Below are 22,355 nucleotides of genomic sequence, written 5' to 3' on the forward strand. Positions count from 1 at the left end.
CTAAGAATAAGTCTTCTACAAGCCTCTTGTATCTGTCTACAGATACCAAATGTTAGCACTGGAAGGAACCTTCGAACATAAGAGATTAGAGTTGAAGGGGCCTTAATATTTAGAATTAAGGGATTTAGGACTTTAAGGGACTTTAAAATTATCTAGTCCACCCCTCCCTCACCCCCTCATTTTACAGAGAGAAGTAGAATGATTTAACAAGGTCACATAGTAAAATGGCAGCAGAGCAGAGGAGCTGGAACTAGAACTACCAGTTTTGTCACTCCTAATCCACTGTTTTTATTTGTTTGCTTTGTCTTGTTTTCCTTTGCAATGCAGGATGAGGATAAATTCCTTCCATCACCCCAGGGACAGGGCAGGTCTTCAGAAGGGTGTTCCCTTAAGATAGAGTTTTTCACTCCACCCTTGCACAGCTCCTGGGGACACTGTGAGGTCAGGCCAGCTTCCAAACTGATCTGCTGAAGTGTATAGTGGTGATTCACCCATCTCACAATTCTTATGAGAGACTCCAAACTGGTTAACATTTGATTAGCTTTTAACTTCATATGAATCCAGAGAATAGGTTAAGGATAATGATCCACTACCAGGAGCCCCTACTTTCAGAAACAAAAATGGACCCTGATATATTGTTTGCACCCTAAAAGTCAGAGGTATAATCTAGCTTTCAGGACTAGGAAACAAGTTTAGTTTGTTAGATATTGGGAGGTTGAACTGGCTAAATCATTGCATGTCATAGAATTTTTAAATTTGGAAGGGGGTTGAGAGATGATCAATATTAGTCCATCCTTATATAAATGAAGTAATTGAGGGGGCAAAGAGGTAAAGTGGATTGCCAGAGGTCATACAGCTAGTTATTAGTAGAATCAAGACCAGTACATTGGTCTTCAGTCTCCCAAACCCATATTTCTTACACAACACTGCAGTATAGACTATATGACGTTATTCTTTAGTAAACCAAATTCACAGTTTGCTTTTCTATATTATTTCTTTTTCCTAAGGAACAAAGGAATGATTTGGATGGGCGTAATCTAGCCTCCAAAAGATGAAACCTTCCTCAGAATCCTAAGAATTATATGCAGAAGGGTCCTTAAAAATCACCTAATTTAGCCTCATTTTAAAGACAAGCCAACTGAGGTTCAGAGAGATGGTCATGAGGGTAGAAGCACTTTCTTTTTTCTTTGCTGCAAATACCCAAGTTCAGTGATGGCTCATTGACTTAATATTGTCTGATTTTAGTGTCCTAGGATCACATATGGCTTGCCAGAGCTGAGATTCAAACCCATGTCTGTTGACTCTACAGCCAAAGCTCTCTCCACTGTACCAAGGCTTAAATTGGGGCTTTCTTTAAATGAGACTGTATGGGCATCCAATATAAGTTAAAAACTATCCTGAAAGCTGGGACCCCATTCTCTCCCACTGCTGATGCTGACTTCTCCAATTTTTGAGGTGCAGAAATCAGTTGGATGGTATGTTTGGACAGGGACAAACTGCTTGGAACAGGGTTCTTAACCCAGGGTTTATATGTGTGTGTATGTATATGTATATGTATATGTATATACATAGACACATATATGTGTAAATATATAAAACTACATTTCAATGTAATTGGCTTCCTTTGACATCCTATGTATTTTATTTTATGTATTTTAAAAACATTATTCTGAGAAAGAGTCCATAGGCTTCAGAAACCTGCCAAAAGGGTCCATTGACCTGAAAAGGTTAAGAACTGCAGGCCTAAAGTATTCAGCTTTTATGAGATGTTCTGTAATCCATACAAAGTTTACAAAGGGTTGAGACCCACACTCAGATTTTTGCCAAATTTCATTTCAGTCTGGGAAAAAGTGCTACTTCTGTGAATAATAAGGCATGTCAGGCAAGATACATTATTTTATGAGGCAAGTCAAAGAAATCTGATGACCACAGTGAGGCATTAAAAATTAAAAGAACTGCAGGGAAAAAAAAAACAGATTGAGAAACATAATGGACAAGCAATTTTCCATTGGAAAGTAATAAAGGGATCTGGATACTGCAGTCTCAAACTGCTGGTTGCCTCAGGTATTGGGGGCAAATGGATTTTATACTGAGAAGGACAACACAGTCTCTAGCCAATCTTATGCAGTGAATTATTTTAGTTCCTTCATATAGAGACATCATACACCATGTTAACAACCATGAAAAACAATACAAAATGCTTTCAATTTAACAAGTAGAAAAATATAACTAGTATATATGGCAATTGTGAATCTAATACTGTACATAAGTAATTTATGGATTTTACAAATAAATTATAGCTTCAATGCCCTTTGTTATTATTATTATTATCATTATCATTATTATTTGTCTTTCCTAGACATACACCAGAACTTAGAGTAGAAGGGTTCAGAGCCTTGCTCGGTAGTCTAGTGCCAGTCAAATGTTCTGCCAACAAGCTCAAAGAATTTCTTATTTGGCTCATGAAAATATTCATGAAGTTTATTAAGTAATTTGGGGTCTACTTGAGGATGTGCTCTTCCTTTTGACTCATGTAAACACCGGTCCCTGCCGCTGTCCCTTAGGCAGTAAAAGCCTTTTGTTTTATTAAAATAGAAGTTCGAAGCATTGATTTGTGGAGACAGCTTCAAGAACCTCTCTACTTTTTCTATTTCTGGGAAAGGGTCTCTAATGAGTTGATCCCCATCCACTATGTGAATGTGATCTAGCGGAAAATACTGGAGCCAGTTTTGCATGTGAAAATAATAGAGGCTGCGGTTTATTGCCTTATATTCCACATTGAGCTCACCATCTTTGATGAGAAACTCTTCAATGGATGGGTAGGGTTTGTGTTTTTGCACATGGTTATAAAACACTTGCGTATAGTCAGACAGAACTCGCTCACTGGGGTCTCTCAGGATAAGGAGCAGTCTGATGGATGGGTTCATATTATAAACTCTCTCAGGCACTTTGGATGATGTGAAGTATGCAGGGGTTTTTTCCACAGTGAGCTGATGAGGGAAAGAGTAGGGCATTTGGCTGAGGTACCACTCAAGGCCATTTCCATAATGATCTTCCCAGTCGAAAAAATGGACTTCACTTTCAGCAGCAGCTATCCCTGGGTGCAGACTAAGCATCTCTAGCAGGGCCCGGGTACCACCTTTCCTCACACCAATGATGATGGTTTGTGGGAGCCTCTGGCTAGATCCATTCAAAGGAGCACCATCTTGGAAGTCACTCTTGAGAGAGCCTTTCCTTAAGAGCTCTTTCTGCCCAGCTTCAGAAGGGACTTCTGCTTTAGGGCTGGTGGCAGGATGAGAAGGCACTAGCTGTGGTTGGAGGATTAGCAGCACTGCTCCCAGAACAAATACTATCATGGTGGACACTGCTCTAGCTTCACTCAACTGGATGAGGGGTCATGAAGCAACCGCTGCATAGAAATGCCTTCACACAGCAACTCCTTGTTCACGTCACATATATGTGGCAAGCAGTGATATTACTGGAAAAGAAAATGTTTAAGACAGAGATTAGCCTGTGAAACACAAGTGAAGTCTTAATATCTTTGCCAAAATAACTAACTTTGGGGCAAGTCATTTCCCTTCTCCTGGCCTCACTTTTTTTTTTTTAATCTGTAAAATGAGGGAGTTGGATTTGATTATCTATGTTGAAGGGTGTTTCCAGCTCTGACATTCAACGTCCTTCGAGTCCTTCCAGTTTTAGCATTGTCGAACACTATATTGGTTATATATTTAATAAAACAATGGTTGTAATGTTCTTGAGAGGACCCAGAATGAACTTCAATATCTGTTGAGTCTTATTTATAGATGACCAGACGCAGGCATTGGTAGCTGACAGAAGCTGCGTATAATATCAGTAATTGTGCTATTCAGGGTTGGTACTCATATCATAGATCATTTTTGGCAACAATATCTGTACAAGGGAATGCTAACACCATCAGTAATATTCAATGCAATTAAGTATGAATGTCACACACTATTAATTATTCATTCCTTATGTGTTTATTGTTTGTCAATGATCTTCATTAGTAAACATTTTTATTAGTGACTGTTTCCCTCGAATATTTGTACAAATGTAATCTTATTATTTAAGAGTAGAGGTGGAAGACAATTACAAAGGACTCATGATGAAAAATGCCATCCAGAGAAAGAATTGATGCCGTCTGAAAACAGAGTGAAGCATACTAGTTCTCTCTCTCTCTCTCTTTTTCTATCTTTCTTTCTTGAGTCTTCTTGCACAAATGATTGCACATATGTAACCTCTATCAGATTGTTACCATCTCAGGGAGCAGGGAGGGGAGGGAGGGAGCATTAAAATTTGGAACTCAAGACTTTAAAACAGATGTTAAAAATTGTTTTTACATGTAATTGGGGAAAATAAAATATTGTTTTTAAAAAGGAGAGAACTTTTCATGTAGTATTCCAAATCTGACAAAGGCAAGATGAATTAGAGATCTGAGATTTTCATCCAGCTAATTCTCTGCACACTCACCCAAGGGAAAATGTGAAAAACAAAGGTGCAAAATATCCAAGTGTGGATAAGCCCTCTACCAATGCAGATCCTTACCCCCTAAATACCTTAAAAATCTCTGTGAGTAGCTATGGTCAAAATAATTAATAACCTGGTGGCCTGAAGTGATGCATCTTCCTGAAACTACCTGGGGCATCCCCCAGGTAAAACACACACAGTTCATCCATCATTGGATTCACAGTTGAAACATGACCAGCTTGCTGTATCAATACAGTTCATATTCCACTAGTATAGACTGAGAAACTGAAATGTGTATACACATGCATATATACACATGTGTGTTTGTGTGTATATATGCTACACAAACATGTGTATATATACATCTACACGTAAATATATTTACTATGAAGAGGCAATCAAAGAAGGTTTTAGGGAAAAGACATATAAATATCAGGCGTTAGTGCTGTTTTGATACAAGGGAACAAATTTAGTGTTTATGGGGTCAGAGAGAAATATTTAGTTCCTTATAATTAAAAAGAAGGATCATGTTTCTGGTAGCAAAGAATTTGGAACAAAGTATCTACCCATCAATTGGAAAATGACTAAATTGTGATACAAGAATACAATAGTATTATGTTGTGAAGACTTCAGAGATGCATTGAAAAGTTTACTTTTTAAATTTTATTGATATATTTGGTTGTGTATCACCTTTTTTTCCCTCCCTTCTACCTAGAGAGCAATTACCTTCTTACAAAGGGAAAAAAATAGGAGAAAACAGCTTTGCAGAACTAACCAACATATCTACCAATCCTAACAGTATACACCTTTCACCCCTACCTTTGCCGAGAAGGTAGGAGAGTGCAATTTCTCATCGATTGTTTGAGGACAAGCTTGGTTATGATAAATCTGTAGTGCTCAGTTTGGTTTTTCTATTTACATTTTTGTAGTCAAAGAATATATTGTTTGCCCTGTTCTAAAGCATAGAAAACTGTGTATACGCATGCATATATACACATGTGTGTTTGTGTGTATATATACTACACAAACATGTGTATATATACACCTACACATAAATATATTTACTGATACCGAGTAAAGTAAGCAGAATCATGAAAAAAATATACATAAAGACTACAACAATGTAAAAGGAAAGAATGAAAAATAACCAAGCTTGATCCTGGAGAAGAGCTGAGAAATATATTACCATCTTGTCATTTCAGGTGGTTGTGGTCATAGAGAATACGAATATGAAACACTGACTATATTGCCAGATGAAGTCAATGCGTTGGTTTGTTCAACTGGCAGCTAGGCATCACATTGGATAGAGCACCAGACCTGGAGTCAGGAAAACTTGAGTTCAAATCCAGTCTCAGAAATTTACTATCTGTGTGACCCTGAGCAAATCACTTAATTACTGTTTGCCTTAATTTCCTCTACCATAAAATGGGTAGCATAACAACCTACCTCTCAGGGTATCAAATGAGAATATTTGTAAAGTGCTTTGCATGATGCCTGGATCATAGTGGGCACTTAATAAAAGGGAAGGGCCTCTTTCCTTCTTTGTTTTTCAATCTTTGTTTCAGTGGATACCTTCATGGGTAGGGGAGCGAGCAAGGAAGAGTATATTCATGAATCCAGGTGACATAAAGCAAAAGATATAATTAAAGAATAGAATACCTTTTAAAGGTATATGTGTGTGTATGTGTGTGTGGAGGTATTAAAAAAATTCACCTAGGATTAATAAGATGTTAGGTTCAATTTCTGGCCTCTTATAAATAATTTATTTTATCTATCTGAGCCTGGTTCCTCATGAACAAAATGTGGCTCCTTCATATCTGCATACCCTCCCTCAAAAGGGCAGCCACTGGAATTGTCAGGAAGACCTAGGTTCAGGTCCTGCCTTAGAGACAAGCTGGCTTTCAGGGCTCTAGGAAGCTCTCTAAGACTATAAAGTATCAACCTGCGTTGGTAAAGAAGTTTTCTTATCCAGGAGTTCTTTATTTTAATTCAATTATAGGTCCATTTTCCATTCTAGTTCCTTTCCCTATGCCTGTCTACCTGAGAGAGCCATTGTGTGAATCAAATGCAATAATATATGTGAAATCACTTTGTAAAGCACTACCCAAATATGAGCTATTATCATTATTAATCAAGGTAGATTTGAAATTTGCTTCATTAGAGTGAAAATTTTTCAAACTGCACAAACGGAAAATGGAACCTAGGAGGCCCTGTCTTGTCATCAAACCAGCAGGGCTAATATCCTATTATACAAATTTGGTTTGCTGATTTTTGAATGTACATTAAGTAGTAATGCAATTAAAGAGATGTTGGCCTTTTGAGAATCACACACCTTTTGAGCTCTAAGAGATCTTGAAGATGAACTAGGATAATTCTCTAATTAGAAAATTTAAAACAAACAAAAATAATACTGTAGTGAGGTCAGAACAATTGATAAAACTGTGGCATAAATATCATGACCACATTTAGTGAAACTAAATAAAGACCTGTCGTCTGACAAATGATGCATGTTCTGTAAAACCACGTTGCTTTCTTTTCTTGAGTGGTGATTGTCCCAGAAAAGTGTAGGCACATTGTTGTTATAGGTATAAGGCTATGCCTTCTGTTTGCAGGCATTTTAAATGAATTGACCACTGAGTTCAGGCAACAGAACAACTGATCCATTCAGTCCAACTCCATTCCTTTTTGAAGCTCAGGTCAACTGGATTGACCAGATGAACCTATTATTTTTGCATTGTACTGATATGACCTAGAATTAGCAGTCAGTATGACCACCTTCATATTTTTGCTGAGAGCTATGTCTGAGATTACTGTTAGACAGGGGAGAAGACAGTTCAATACCATCTGCATGACTGAACTGAACAGTCTGTAGTTAACCTCTCCCCATCCATTGAAAAGAGTTAATTAAAAAACATTGTTTACCAAAATACATACTTTATCCTTTGCAGAATACTCCACTGATCCCCTGAGAAAGATCACCAGCTACTTATGTCACTCCTTCAACAAATATTTGCTGAGCATCTATTATATACAAAGCAGCATGCCTGGCACTGAGAGCGAATACAGATAAATAAGGAACAATGCTTATGTAACATGATAGACTGAGAAGGAAAAGAATTCCATCAAAGGCTGGGCTGCTGACGGTGATAGAGGGGGAAGTTCTGACACTTTTTTATGATTCTCTCAATTGCCACTTTCCTCCTCCTCAGAAATGACTTGGTATATATTCTTCATTAACCCATCCGTATTCGTGTTGCATCACACCAATAGAATGCAAACTCCTTTAGTGCGGGGAATGTGTAACCTTCATCTTTTGATCCTCAGTTCCTAGCAGAGTGAATTATACATAACAAATGCTCAACAAAAATATGCCACATGAATGAATCGTAGGTTTTAGAGCTAGAAGCATTTTTTAAACATCAATACGGATTAGTGGAAAGAGCCTTGGACCTGTATTCAGGAGGCCTGAGTTTGAATCCTAGTTGTGCTAAATGCGAACATTGCTTGACCTTTCTGTAGTTTTGATATATACATTTCACAAGGTCGTTGTTAAGAAATCTATTAACATTCACATAAACATCAATTACAGTTAGGATGACAATAATAATTATTGCCACAAAATTTTCTTGGGCACTTAAAACTCTTCTGTTCCCATACTAGACCTCATTTGGCCAAATCAAATTCTAATTAAAAATTGACACGCATTATAAGTCTATGAAATACAAAGTCTCAGGTTAGGCACTGAGGGTTAGAGGGATAACCTACTTGAGGAAATGAGGGACAATGGCTTTGTTCTTAGACTCAACATTTTGGGGGGAGAGGGGCACTACCTTTCCATTTTAGAGAAGAAACCAGAGTCTAAAAACCAGAATTCACACCTCTAAGTCCTTGGCAGGCCTATGTCCTCGGGGGATGGAGAAAGTAGGTCACCCCCTTGTGGCCTCATAAGTGCATTCCCAATTAGACTGTCTCTTTTAGATCTTGCCTGCCTTCCTCCATAACTTCCACTAGGGCAGAAGACACACTATTGGGGGTGGTGGTGCTGGTGGTGATTTGTTACCCCTCCCTCCTACCTCGACTCCAGTAGAGCTGGAATTGGGTGGAAGGATAAGAGAGGGGTAACTTGCTGTAGAGGCAGAACTTCTCAATTACAAACCTGATGAAGACAAAAAGACAGATCTTTCTCACAGCCTCTGTTCTGTTCCCTTCTTTCTAAAGGGAGAGATAATAATAGTATCTACTTTGCTCAGGTGTTATGAAACTCAAATGAAATAAAGTACATAAGGTGCTCTGCAAACCAAATGAACAAATCAACTTTTCTTTTGGATTATCAAAACCCAACTAGAGGCATCTCAATCTCCTCCCAATCCTACCCTCCCCAGCCTCATGGGAAGAGATGAAGCATAGTTATGGTGATCACTCATGCTTGAACCTAAAAACCTAACTGCCAACTTAGATTGGCTTTCCAACCTTTCTATGTTTTTGGTCTTCAATGGAAATAGCAACAAAGCTGGGAGGGATTCATACCACCACAAGACGGACTGTTACGTGAAAGTTATACAGGTCTTTGCAAGTGACCTAAAAGCCAGTTTCTGTACGATCCTTACTTCAACTAAACTTGATTAACCTGAGTTCAGAAAGTCAGTGTGTTCAGGGTTAATGATCTATTCCATTTCTCATCCCCCAAACCCAACATGCGCTGCTTAGAAATCTCCATCCTCCCTTTTCCATGAGAGTTTTAATACAATTCATAAAATCATTCATTTGTATTGGGAAGAGATCTGTTTATTGTGGCTATCTTGTTCAAATTTTAGAAGTTTTGGCAGCACTTCCTCTATAACAGCTGTTCTAAAGTTTCCCTGATCTCTTAAAAAACTCCTGACTCCTCTCACTTCTAGCTAACTCTTCGCTGCTAGCCTTCTTGTCTCTTTACTCAAAAGACTGAAACCTTATGGTTTTCACAAACCTTAAAATTCTCAGCACCCTAACCCACCCTGTCCTCCATCCCTGCAGTTTCAGAGGTTCAGCTAGTGTCTTCCTTGGCAAGGCGAAAAAAAATTCACCTATGTGTTCAATTACATGTCTTCCTGACCTTGCCCCATCAAGTATCATTCTTCCCTCCCAATTATCTACAAATTCTTCTCTGCTAGCTCCCTACACTTAGCTTATAAATATGTTCAGGCCTTTTGTATCCTAAAAAGAGCAACGGCAAATGAAGAGACCAAAAAACTAGACAAAACAAAAACCTTCTTTGGATTTGTTGTATTCTCAATCCATCACGCTGTCTCTCTCTTCCCCCTCACTGTCAAATTTGAAGAAATTTGTACTCATTGCCTCCACTTACTCACCACCCAATCAACCCTCACTCTCTTGCAATCCGACTTCATTCTTACCATTCTATAATAATTACTCATGTTTATTGAGTGGGAAGTAGGAGGAGTTGGGGGCTTTAGGAGAGAAGAAATGCTTTGCAACAGCTGTTGTGGAGAATATGTTGTCAAGCCTTCTGAAGTTTGAAGGAGTTATCCGCAATAAACAGATCTCCTCTCTACAGAAGTGAGGGTTGTCCAGGGTTCGACCAACACTTATGGTGAGGAGAAAAAAAAGAAAACTTCTAAGCAGCCCAGAGGACCATCAACAACTGACTTTCTAAACCAGAATTTATCCAGTTCAGCTTGGTGAGGTTATATAGAAATGAACTTTTAAGGAACCTGAGAAGACCTAGGAACATTTATTCTGCAATTCCTATTTATCATAAGTGCCTCTATAATCTTTGCTGTGATAATTTTTTTTTTGAAGACCAAAGGCATAGATGATAGAGAAGGTGAATGTAAGTTGGAAGCTAGATTTATAGGTTCAAATATGAGTGATCATAATTGTATTTTGTCTCTCTCTCTAAGGGCAGACATAGGGAACAGAGGGGAGAGAAGGAGGGGGCTGGATTTTCTTTGACCTGCAGGGATGCCTCTAGCTGGGTTTCAATAATTCAAAAGACAAGATTACATGCCTTGGGTCACACTTGGTTTACATTTATCACATGGTTCTGCACCCTTGGGGAGCTGTTAATTAGGTGCCAAATACATATGAAAAGGAAGAGTGGGAAGAAGAACCAGAGGACCTACAATACAGCTGAATATTTTACCAGAGAAAGGCAAGAAATAACCCCCATGAACAAAGAGACCTTTTTTGTGTGTATCTCTTTCATTATCTAATCCACAGTCTGAAGCTGGGTTTCAAATGTCATTATGTCTACAATTTTGCGTCCGCCTTGCACAAGAATGTGTGCTGGAACAAAAGCAATACTTCACCAGCGTGACAGGGAAGAAGGGTCAATTTGATGTACCTGTGAGTGCTTTCTTACCTCTCCTAAACTTTCACAATTCTGATGTACCTTATGAGGCAGAGAGAGCTCTAGCCTTAGAGGCTGAAAGTGTGAGTTTGGATTCTGGCTCTCAAACAGGAAGTCCTTGTTCCCTGTGTGACCCTGGGCCAGACATTTCATCTCTTTGCATTTATAACTCCTTTAAACTGCTTAGAGTGAACATGAAGGGTGTTATCTAATGAAACCAAGAGTATGAGATCACTGCAGTACATAGCAATGCTCTTAAGGGGAAAAACAGACCATTGTTAGATGTTACAGTGTCTCAGGTCTGGGTATGGAGCGTTGCCTTCCAGGAAGAGAAGGTTGAGGATAAGGGATAGGAGGCTTAAACAGCGTGTCTCTAAAATCTTAGTGTGGCTTTAAGTTTTAATAGCTTAAAATTCTTAAGACCAAGAATTTTTAAATAGCTTATATAATATTAACATGTTGATATTAAATATTTTGTATAGCTTTTTAAAACCGAACTAAGACTTTTGGGATACCCTATCTTATATAAGATCCCCAGTTCAATTTTAGGTTGACTTCGATAATCTCCTCCCCTGGCCCCCAACCCCTTTCACAATAGCCACAAGTTACTCTGTGTAAATAGAAAACACACACACACACACACACACACACACACACACATACACACATACACATACACACACACAGATTTGGAAAGCAGATTTGGTTACTGATCCTTCAATTGCTTTCTGGGTGACTGAACTGAGTAAATCACTTCACCTCTCTGACCCTCAGATCCCCCATAAATGTAATGAAAATAAGAATACTCAGAGAACTCTTGTCCTCACAGGACTGTCGTGAGGAAAAGACTTTGTAAATGTCAAAGTGCTGGACAAAGGTCAGGTTCTCTCTCATGTAATGTTAAAAATATAGAGACTAGGCTTCAGGACACTGGGTGAACCCCTTATGATGGAACTGTGGCAAGTTATGAGCAAGAGTGACATAGAATAAGAAGGGATGGTCAGGTTGTGATCTGTAACTTTCAAAGGGCAAGCATCATTGACAACATCATGGATCCATTGAAATATTATTAAAATTATTATAGTTCTTCAACTACTAGGTTTTGTTAGTACATATGACAGCTAGAAATGAGGGCCAGGGCCAGGAGCCCGACTTGAATTCCTCATAAACAAAGGACATAGCTAGGATGGAAGGAAGAAAGGATGGAAGGAAGAGAAGGAGAGAGAGAGGTAGGGAGAGAGAGGGAGGGAGGAAGTGAAGGAAGGAGGGGGAGGAAAGAAGGAAGGAAGGAAGGGAGGAAGAAAGGAAGGAAGAAAGGCAAAGGAAGGAAGGGAAGAAATGAAGAAAAAAGAAGAGAGAGCATATATTATTTAGTATATGCAAAACACTATGCACTGAGAATATAGTCCACACCAGCTAGCTTGTGATGCAGTGGATAGAATGCTAGGCATGGAGTCAGGAAGACCTGAGTTCAAATATAACCTCAGAAATTTACCGTGTGACCCTAGACAAGTCATTCAACTTCTGTTTGCCTTGGTTTCCTGAACTCTAAAATGGGGATAATAATAACACTTACCTTGCAAAGTTGTTATGAGGATTAATGAAATAATATTTGTAAAACTACTTAGTACAGTGCCTAGCACATAGCAGGCTTATACATAATATATAGGCCTATATAAATGCTTATTCCTTTCCCCTCCCCCTTCCCGCAGGCATTTATTTAGCACTTGTTATGTGACATGCACTGTGCTAAGTAAGCACTGGGGATACTAAGGCCAACACACAGTCTCCTCCCCCAGTGAGCTCACATTATAATACAGGGATGACAACCATATAGCCGGTTTCAGTGGCAAGCTGGACGGCAAGGCCCAGTAATCTGACATATAGCATCTCTCTCAGAAGGAGCTCATACTTGAGATAAGGATTGAAGTAAAAGGCCTTCAAGGGCCCCTCCATCTTTGCAATGTTCTATCATCTTTCTAATATTCAACTACTCAAATGAATCTGTGGTCTCATGGATTTGGAAGCCTCTCTAATCATGAAAATTGTAGCCAACCCATCCCTCCCCACCCTGTGTCTTCTCCATGTCCATGTCCTCCCATAAGTTCACAAGAGGGGCTGGAGGCTTCTCTTGCATTCTCCTGACATTGTAAAAGTGTCAGTGGACCCTTCACTTTGGGGGTCCACCTATCTACCACCTTGCTTTATTGTCACATGACTGTCTTCATTTTCTCATCCTGTTATCATCATTCAAATTTGGCCTCTCTTCTAACAACACATAAGAGTAGAAGTTATTTTTAAATTCCTGGGACATGCACTCTACTTGAAAGCAGATGGTAAAAATAAAACTGCCCCTTCCTATTAAGTCATCTTTCTGGGCAAATACAGGCGACTACTACTAATCTTTAGAAGAGTCAGAAGCATCTCTCTTTCTATCATTGCATGACTGCTTAAGATCACTCTTGTAATGGTGTCAAATGGATAGATTTGCCAGGTCATCTCTGAAACCCAGAAAGCAGGAAACAAGATCCTCAGCTGGTGCCTGTCAGTCTCGGAAAGGACATTGATATTTCAAGAGCTGCATAAATATTTATTTTCTCAAAATTGCCTACATATGACACTTCAATAAATGTTGACATTAGGTTTTGTTTGGATTTACTTATGGTAATTGGGCTAGGGGTAGGAAGAAGTTCAGTTCAGGATATATACCCCCTCAAAGGTCAGGCCACACAATTTTAATAAGTTTCTATCATATTCAGTGTCTGAAATACTAAGGTAGATTTAGCTGTTTCCTCTTCAATCCTAAAAGGATTACATGAAAGTTCTCTCGGTCAGTCTACGTTCTCCCTTTAAACAGTGAGCTCCTTGAGGGTGGGGACCATTTTTTGGTTTGCTTTGTATCCCTTACTGTGAGCCAGGCACATAGTAGCTGCAAACCAAATGCTCCTTGGCTTGACTTGGCTCTCACTTTTGTCTTACCCTCCTTCATACCTGATGCCACAATAATCTTTTTTTTTTGTTTGTTTGTAGACCTCCTTATGGCATTCTTAACTAAACACAACAACAAAAACAACTCTTCCCAGACTCCCTATTCACTTCCAAATGAAGTCCAAGACTGTTAAAGGCCCTCCAGATAGGTGGCATCACTATCTTTGCAGAGTTATCACATATTACTCCCCTCTCTCACTCTATACCCCACCACTCAAATGACATCTCTTATCCCCTCAACTTCCTGTAATCTCTGTCCTCTGTGTTTTTGTTTATGCTGTTCTTATGGTTGAAATGGACTTAAGTTATTTTTTTTTCCTTGAATTTTTGCCCTTCTCTCAAAACGCAACTGACATGCTACCTCCTTCCTGAGGCTACCCTGATTCTCTGCCTCCACAACACTGACAATCTTCTGTTACACAATTCTGTACCCAAGGCATGTGCATACCAGGAAAAGAAATAGAGGCCCTCAGGGGAGTTGGATCCTGAATGATAGGAACCAGTAGTAATTTCCATAAATGATTAAATCAGTGCCCACATAAAACTTACAGGTTCAGGAGCTGGACAGCTATGGAAATATGCTGAGAGATGGAGACAACCTGGGAAAAGGTGATGGTGGGGATAGCAAGAGCTAGTGCAGGGGCAGCTAGGTGGCACAGTAGATAAAGCACCAGCCCTGAAGTCAGGAGGTCTTGAATTCAAATCCGGCCTCAGACCAAACACTTGACACTAGCTGTGTGACCCTGGGCAAGTCATTTAACCTCAATTGCCTAAAAAAAAAAAAAAAAAAGCAAGAGCTAGTGCAAATGAGTGAGCTGATCCTAGGGAGAAGCATGCAAGCAGACACTGCTCTTCACTGAGGTCCTCACCCAACTCAAAATACTGAGACTTTGTCTATCACTGTTGCGATTTTTACAGGAACTAACTGAACCTGTGTTCTGTTCAGAGACTTTGTTCTTCTCTAATATCCTCAGCACTTGTCACAATGATTTGAACACAGGACCAGAGAATCGTGGATTCAGGGGTAAAAGGGACTTTAGAAGTCACCTTGGCCAAGACCCTCTTTTTACAAAAGAAACCAAAGCTTAGAGAGGTTAAGTGACCTTTTAAGGTCACACGAATAGTAACTGTCAGGGCAGCGATTTCAATCCAGGACCTCTCACTCCAAATCCAACATGATTTCCACAGTGCCGTAACACATAAAATGTACTTAATGTTTATTAAAGGGAATGGATTCTAGATTGACATCCAACCAAATCATGAATTCTGTCGGTAACATCCTTGACAAGTACTCTTCCAACATCCCTTGCTTGAATGCATATGGTAAGAGAGAAGTGCACTACTTCCCAAGGCAGCCTAGATAGCTTTTGAATAAATCTAATTTGTAGGAAGTTTGTCCTAACATCAAGCTTAAATCCATCTCTTTGGAACTTTTATCTGTTGCTCCTATTTTTATTCTCTGACTCTAAACAAAATAAGTCTAATCTCTCTTCTATTACATGAAGAAAACTATGCTATCTCCCTTAAGTCTCATCTTTTTCAGGCAAAACATAAGAGTAGGACATGGCAAATATTGCCCTCACCATTCTAGTCCCCTTCATCTGGTCACTCAGCAGCTTCCTAAGATGTGGTACCCCAACTTGGACACAGTACCCTACCTATGATCTCATCAGGGCAGAGTACAACGGGATCGTCATTTCCCTCATTACAGACATTCTGTATCAATTTCATTGTTTGGGGGAAGCCATGATTTCGCATTACTGCTTCCTATTATGTTTAAATTCCACCATAGAAAGAACCCTTCATCATTTGAAGGAACAAAATAATATCATTTATAGATCTCAAGCCTATAGTCAAAACAATTTGGCACTAGTTTAAAAATATAAAAGTGGATCAATGAAACAGATTAGACAAGCTTCCATAAGCATCCCATCACATGCCCTCTCTATAGCTTTGCAGCTGAGAACCTTGCCTTGTACTGCATCATCATCATCATCATCATCATCATCATCATCATCATCATCATCATGACAGTTAGCCAAGAGCTCACTGTTTTATCTCCTCCTCCTCATCTCATATCACTCAGACATTTTCCTGCACAATGTCCTCCTTCACCCCTTTCTTACGTGAAGATGGGGCACTTCTCTTTCCAAAGGCAAACCCCTTCACGTACACCCTTGTTTTTTATCTTCTATCATCTTGAGCAGACTGTCCCCTCTATCACATTCATGTTCCTTCTAGTCTTCAATCTTCCACTATCTATTGGCTGGTTCTGTGCTACCTACAAATGTGCTCATATCTAGTCTTTCCTCAGAAGTCTCTCACTTGATATTCCTGCTGTCTAGCATCTTATATCTCTTCTCCCTTTCTTATCCAATCCACTTGAGAGAACCATCTATGTTAGAGGCCCCAACTTCTTCTGATTCAGTTCCAGACCCTCTATAATCTGGCTTCTGACATCATCGTTCAACTGAAACTGGTCTTTCCGAAGTCATCAGCTGTCTCTTTTTTGGTCAATTGAATGGTCTTTTCTCATTCCTGATTCTTCTTGATGTCTCTGCTTTTGATACTACTGATGAGCTTCTGCTGGATACCCTCTCATCTCTATGGTTTTATGAAACTACTCTCTGCTGGCTCTCCACTTACCTTTCTGTTTCTTCTGTCATTCTCCTTTGTTGGATATCCACCCAAGTCATGAACATTAACCATGGGTTTTCCCCAAGGCTCTGTCCTGGGTCCTCTTCTCTCCACACTCTATAATATAGTGCTTAGTGATCACATCATCTGTCATGGGTTCACTTATCATCACTATTCAGATGATTTTCACATCTATATTTAGCTTTAATCTCTACTAATCTCTAATCTCTCATTACCAACTTCTTTTTGGACATCTTGATTTGGCTATTCCATAGCCACCTCAAATCAACATATGTAAAAAACAATTCATTATATTTCCCCCCAAACAGCTGCCTCCTCCCTTCCACCCAACATTCTTAGGAGGACACCTGCTCCCAGAGGGGACAGTCTTCAATCTCACTTGCATTCACCCCACATATCCAAACTGTTGTTAGGTTTCAAGACATCTCTCACATACATATCTTTCTGTATATTCACCACTACTTATGGCCACCACCATGATAAAGACTTATCACCTCATGTCTAGATAGGTACAATAGCCTTCTGGTTGGTCTTTCTGCCTAATCTTTCCCAACTCCAGTCCATCTTCCATTCAGATAGCAAAGCCATCTTCCTAAAGTACAGGTCTGTCCATGTCGCCCCATTTTTTTTTCAATAAGCTCAAATGGTTCCATACTTCCCAAGACCAAATATAAAATGTTATCTGATATTTAAAACCCTTCAAAAACTGACCCTTTCCTACCCTCCCAGGCTGCTTAAAGTTTACTTCTCTCCACATATTAGAAGCAGCTAGGTGGTGTGATGGATAGAGAGCTGAACTTAGAGTCAGGAATACCTGAGTTCAAATCCTGCTTCAGATAGCCACTAAATGTGTGAACATGGTGGGAAAGCCATTTAAACCCAATTAGCCTCAGTTTCCTAATCTGTAAAATGGGGTAATGGTGTAATAATAGCTTCTACCTTAGGAATGTACTGAGAATCAAATGAAGTATGTAAAGTGCTTTGCAATATTTAAAGTGATATATAAGTGCTAGTTATTAATGGAGTCAACTAGGTGGCATAGTGTATAGAATGCTAGACTTGGAGTTGGGAAGACTTGAGTCTGAAACCTACCTCAGGTCCTAACTAGCTATGTTGCTGATGGCAAGTCAGTTAAACACTGCCTCAGTTTCCTCATTTGTAAAATTGAGTGATAACAGGAATTCCCAGGGTTGTTATAAGAATGCAACGAAATAATATATGTGAAGTCATGTATATTATATAAAGTTTAACTATTATTACTCTACAACCCAGCTAGACTACACACACAATATTCCATCTTAAACTCTAAGCTTTTTCATTAACTATCCTTTGTTCCTGGAATTCTTTCCCTCCTTACCTCTTCTTCTTGGATTTCCTGGCTTCCTTCAAGAATTAGTTCAAATTTTCCCTTCTCTACAAATTTTTGCCTAGTCCTTCCTGTTGCTAATTCTTTCCCCTTGGTATTGCCTTCCAAGAACATTACACACATACACGTGTATGTTATATATACACACGTATATATGCACATATACTTGTATGTTATATATACACACATATATATACACATACACATGTATGTTATATATACACACGTATATATATACATACACACATATATTATATTATATGTATATGTGTGTATATGTATATATATATACACACACACATATATAGTATGTCTATAGCTATTTACTCTCTCTCCTCTATTGATATGTGAACTCCCTGAGGGAAGAGACAATCTTGTCCTTCTTTATATCTACAGCACTTAGCACCATGCCTGGAATGTTGTACAATCTTAATTGATGCTTGTTGAATGAGTGACTGATTAGAATTATGAATAGAAAGTGACTTAAAATGCCCATGTCCTTTGATCCATATTTTTCATTCTTGCCACTGGGCATATACTCCTAAAAAAAAGTCAATGTAAAAAAAAAAAAAAAGGATCTATATACACTAAAATATTTATGGTGGAATTATTTTCTTTTTCTGGTAGCAAACCAAGTTGCCGAACCATAGCAGATGCCCATTGATTGGAGTATAACTAGAGAAGCTGTAGTAAACATCAGGGGTTCTTAACCAGTGTGTGTGTGTGTGTGTGTGTGTGTGTGTGTGTGTTGTGCACTCTATGGACCCCTATGGATGTCTGGAAAAGCCTACGTAATTCTTCTCAGAATATTATTTTTAAATGCATAAAATAAAACACATGAGATTACAAAAGGAAATCAATTATATTGAAAAATACTGATCAAGCTTTTTTTTTTTTAAACAAGCTGATGGACACCAGGTTAAAAACCCCTATAGCACATGAATGGAATGGAACATACTTTTGCTCTAAGAAACAATTAATATAATCAAGAGAGTGAAACATGGGAAGACTTCTATAAAGGAATGAATAGTGAAGTAAGTAGAACCAGGAAAAGACTATACACAATGGCTAGACCAATGCAAATGAAAAGCATAACAAGAGACTACTTGGAATAAAACTGTGAAAAAATAAAATAGGCAAGCCTGACCCACTTTGCAAAAGTAGGGGACAATGGGTGAGGAACAGCGCAGACAATGTCAGATTTATTCAATGTGTTTTTCAGTTTTGATTAGCTTAAAACAAACCTTTTTTTCTATATCGTATAAGTTGGCTTTCTGGGAAGGAAAGTGGGGGAATATAATGGGAAATGTAAGTGATGTAAAAAAAAAAATCACTAAAATATATTTTTATAAGAACCCTGAGGAATTTTTTTTTAAACATACGAACAGCTTTTTAGATATAATCTTTCTGATCCTGAATGAGTTATTGAATGCTCCCAGTAGACAATGGTCTGAGTCGTGGAAGAATTAAAGCTAATGACAGGTCAGGAACCATTTTAAAATGGTTTCCTAGGGGGCTTTAAGCAAAGGTGCTCTACTGTGGGGAGGTCATAGGGATGCACAAAGAGGAGCTCTGAATTACCTATTTTCATTCTCAGATATTTTGTAACCTGGGTTGTGGTGACCTAAATAAATCCTACATCAGAGAAACCAACATGCTGACATTGTCAAGGACTGACACAGTTACCTGAGAAGAGGGTGGGCTGAGGCCCTCATTACCTTGTACTGCTTAGCAGAATGGGGATGTGCTAGTGGGCGGGCAGGCTTCAGCTGCCAGACAGGGCTGATTTTCTGCCTGTGCTGTTATGGAACATGCTTGAGGCTGGGCTCAATTTGGAAACTTTCAGAGACAAAAGTCCTCTGAAATGCATGATCATATCTGGTTTCAGCATGAATACGAACATGTGCAATATATCTAATTGCAAATGAGGCGACGGTCAATGAATTTTATACCTGCATCTTAGTTGGTGGTAAGTATGCAAAGCAAACGTGGACTGGGGCTGCTGGTGGATCCCTCTCACCTGAGGAATCCTACAGAACTCGGTGTCTCATGTTCTCTTTTGTATCTGGCTACATTGGTCCAAATCTAGGGATACCTCAGACTATCCACACATGAGTGAACATACAAAGGATGTGTGACCATTTCGTGGGCAGAACTCCCCCTCCTATAAGTCTTACTAGAGAAATTCTAAGGAGGTACTTGAGTTAAAATTAAGGAATTTGCCTAGACTAAGACAGCTAGTAAATGTTAGAACTGAATTTGAACCCAAGGCTTCTTGCTTTTAAACCTAGTCATATGTAGAGGTATAATAATGAATGGTATAACTAGGTGTGTGCAATTCTACATAATTGTATATAACACATACAAACACATACATGCATATCTACATATTGTATCTATAAAGAACATATATACGCAACATATGAATAGGAACTGGATCTGTAATTCCTTTATAGACAAATCTCAGAAATCTCAGGGAAATCTCATTGGCAGAAATCTGCCAATGTCAGTTGGCACCAACTCTACAATTTTTATCATCTTAGAGACTTGACAAAGGCACTGAGAGATTAAGTGACTTGTCTAGATTCTGACAGTCAATACATGTAGAGGTGGGATCTGAATGCAGGTCTTCCTAGCTTGAAGGTCAGCTCTTTATCGGCTATTTCACACTTCCTCTCTAATATAAACACATAAACAAAAGACAGCACAGTACAGCGAAAAGAGTGCTAGGTTTGAAGTCTGAGGTTGTAGCTTTGAATTCAAACTACTACTTATTATCTCTGTGAGCATGGATAAGTCACATAACCTCTTTCAGCCTCAGTTTCTTCATCTGTAAAATAAGTATTAGACTAAATAACTTATGAGGCTTAAATTCATTACCCACTAATTTCTAAATTTACATATGTATGTACACACACTGAAAAAGAATTACTCAAACTTACTGTCTATCGCTATTGAATGATATGTTTGAATTTTATTTGGGATGCAATAGAGACCCACTAAAAGGATTTGAGCAGAGATTTAATATGAACAGATCTTCACGAAAAAAGACACATGTTTATGAATCATTGATTGGAGAACTGAGAAGAATCCTCAAAGGGAAGGCTTGTTAGAGGAGTGACGGGATGACTGACAGAAGAATATTGAAATGTCCTGTTGGCTGGTAATGAGGGTCACAGCAGTAAAAAAAATAGAATGAAATAGGACATAGGCAAGAAAATATGGAGACAGAAATAACAGGAGTTTGTTACATGATTGGATATAACAACTAATATGAGAACAATTATATCAATATCCAGACAGTGTGTTCATCCAATTTGCAAATGACCCACAGGGAAAGTTAGTATCCTGGATGATAAGAATCAGGATCCAAACTGAAGTTGACAGGCTAGAACATTGAGATGAATCTAATGAGATGAAATGTAATAGGGATAAAATCAAAAATTTACAGTTGGGTTAAAAAATTAACTTCACAAATACAAAGCAGGAGGCAATGGCAAATTTGTCTGGAGAAGATCTGGGGGTCTCAATGGAATGCAAACTCAATATGATATGTCAGTCACTAAGGTTAATGATATATTAGACTGTATTGAGAGATACAGTATATAGGAATAGAGAGCTAATATCCCTCTTGGCTTCCGACCTAGTCAGACTACAACTGGAGTATTATATGAATCTCTAGGAACCACATTTTAGGAGTGACATGGATAAACTAAACAGTTTCCAGAGGATAGCAAATAAGATGGTGAAGCATCTTAAGATCATGCCATATGAACTTATAAAACAGAAGACTTAGAAGGCAGTGATAACTATCCTCAAGTATTTGGAGACCTGTTCAATAGGAGAGAGATTAGAATATTTTTGCTTTCTCAGAAGATAGAAAAAGGAGCAAGAGGAGAATGCCAAGAAAAACACACTCACACATCAAAAAAAAAAAAAAAAGTAGCCTTAATGTAAAGGGATAAAGGTGAGGGGGGAAATTAAAAAAAAAAAAATACTTCCTGAGACTCAGAATTATCCAAAGGTGTAATGGACTACATTGAGAAGTAGAATCAGTTCCCCAAGTTTTGGACATGGGAGACTGTTGATGCCACAGTCACAAACAGCAATTATCAGAAGGAGCCAGTTGGAAAATCATCCTCTTGGGGCAGCTAGGTGGCGCAGTGAATACAGCACTGGCCCTGGAGTCAGGAGGACCTGAGTTCAAATCTGGTCTCAGACCAGACACTTGACACTTACTAGCTGTGTGACCCTAGACAAGTCACTTAATCCCAATTGCCTCACCAGATAAATAAATATAAAAATCATCCTCATCATCAATCTGATAGAGCTGGGTTGTAATTACAACTACGTCCAGCAGATGGCAGCAAATAAAGCATGAAATAATCCTGTCTGACAACACCTTCAATTTAAGGCTTCAATATCTATAAAATGAGTAATGCTTCAATTTATCAATTAAGCTTTAAAAAATGTGTAAATTAATTTATTTAAAACAATGGATACCTGCAT

The 22,355-nt window shown here is 38.7% G+C and overlaps 1 protein-coding gene across 2 annotated transcripts in view; it reads right to left on the reverse strand.

Moving 5' to 3' along the window:
* Positions 1 to 1,675: 1,675 nt before the first annotated feature.
* Positions 1,676 to 22,355, reverse strand: part of HS3ST1 (heparan sulfate-glucosamine 3-sulfotransferase 1) — a 44,805-nt gene continuing 24,125 nt past the window's right edge. The window contains exons 1-2 of one of the 2 annotated variants that reach the window (XM_027836426.1): positions 16,469 to 16,543; positions 1,676 to 3,478 (exon numbers count right to left, since the gene is read on the reverse strand). In XM_027836426.1, coding sequence (XP_027692227.1) covers positions 2,409 to 3,356 — 948 coding nt within the window. In that variant the 5' untranslated portion in view covers positions 3,357 to 3,478; positions 16,469 to 16,543 and the 3' untranslated portion in view covers positions 1,676 to 2,408. Of the gene's footprint in view, positions 3,479 to 16,468; positions 16,544 to 22,355 lie in introns of those variants that run through there. The other variant, XM_027836425.1, reaches the window with a different exon arrangement.

Source organism: Vombatus ursinus, unplaced genomic scaffold, assembly GCF_900497805.2.
Source record: "Vombatus ursinus unplaced genomic scaffold, bare-nosed wombat genome assembly UNPS02014818.1, whole genome shotgun sequence".
NCBI lineage: Eukaryota > Metazoa > Chordata > Mammalia > Diprotodontia > Vombatidae > Vombatus > Vombatus ursinus.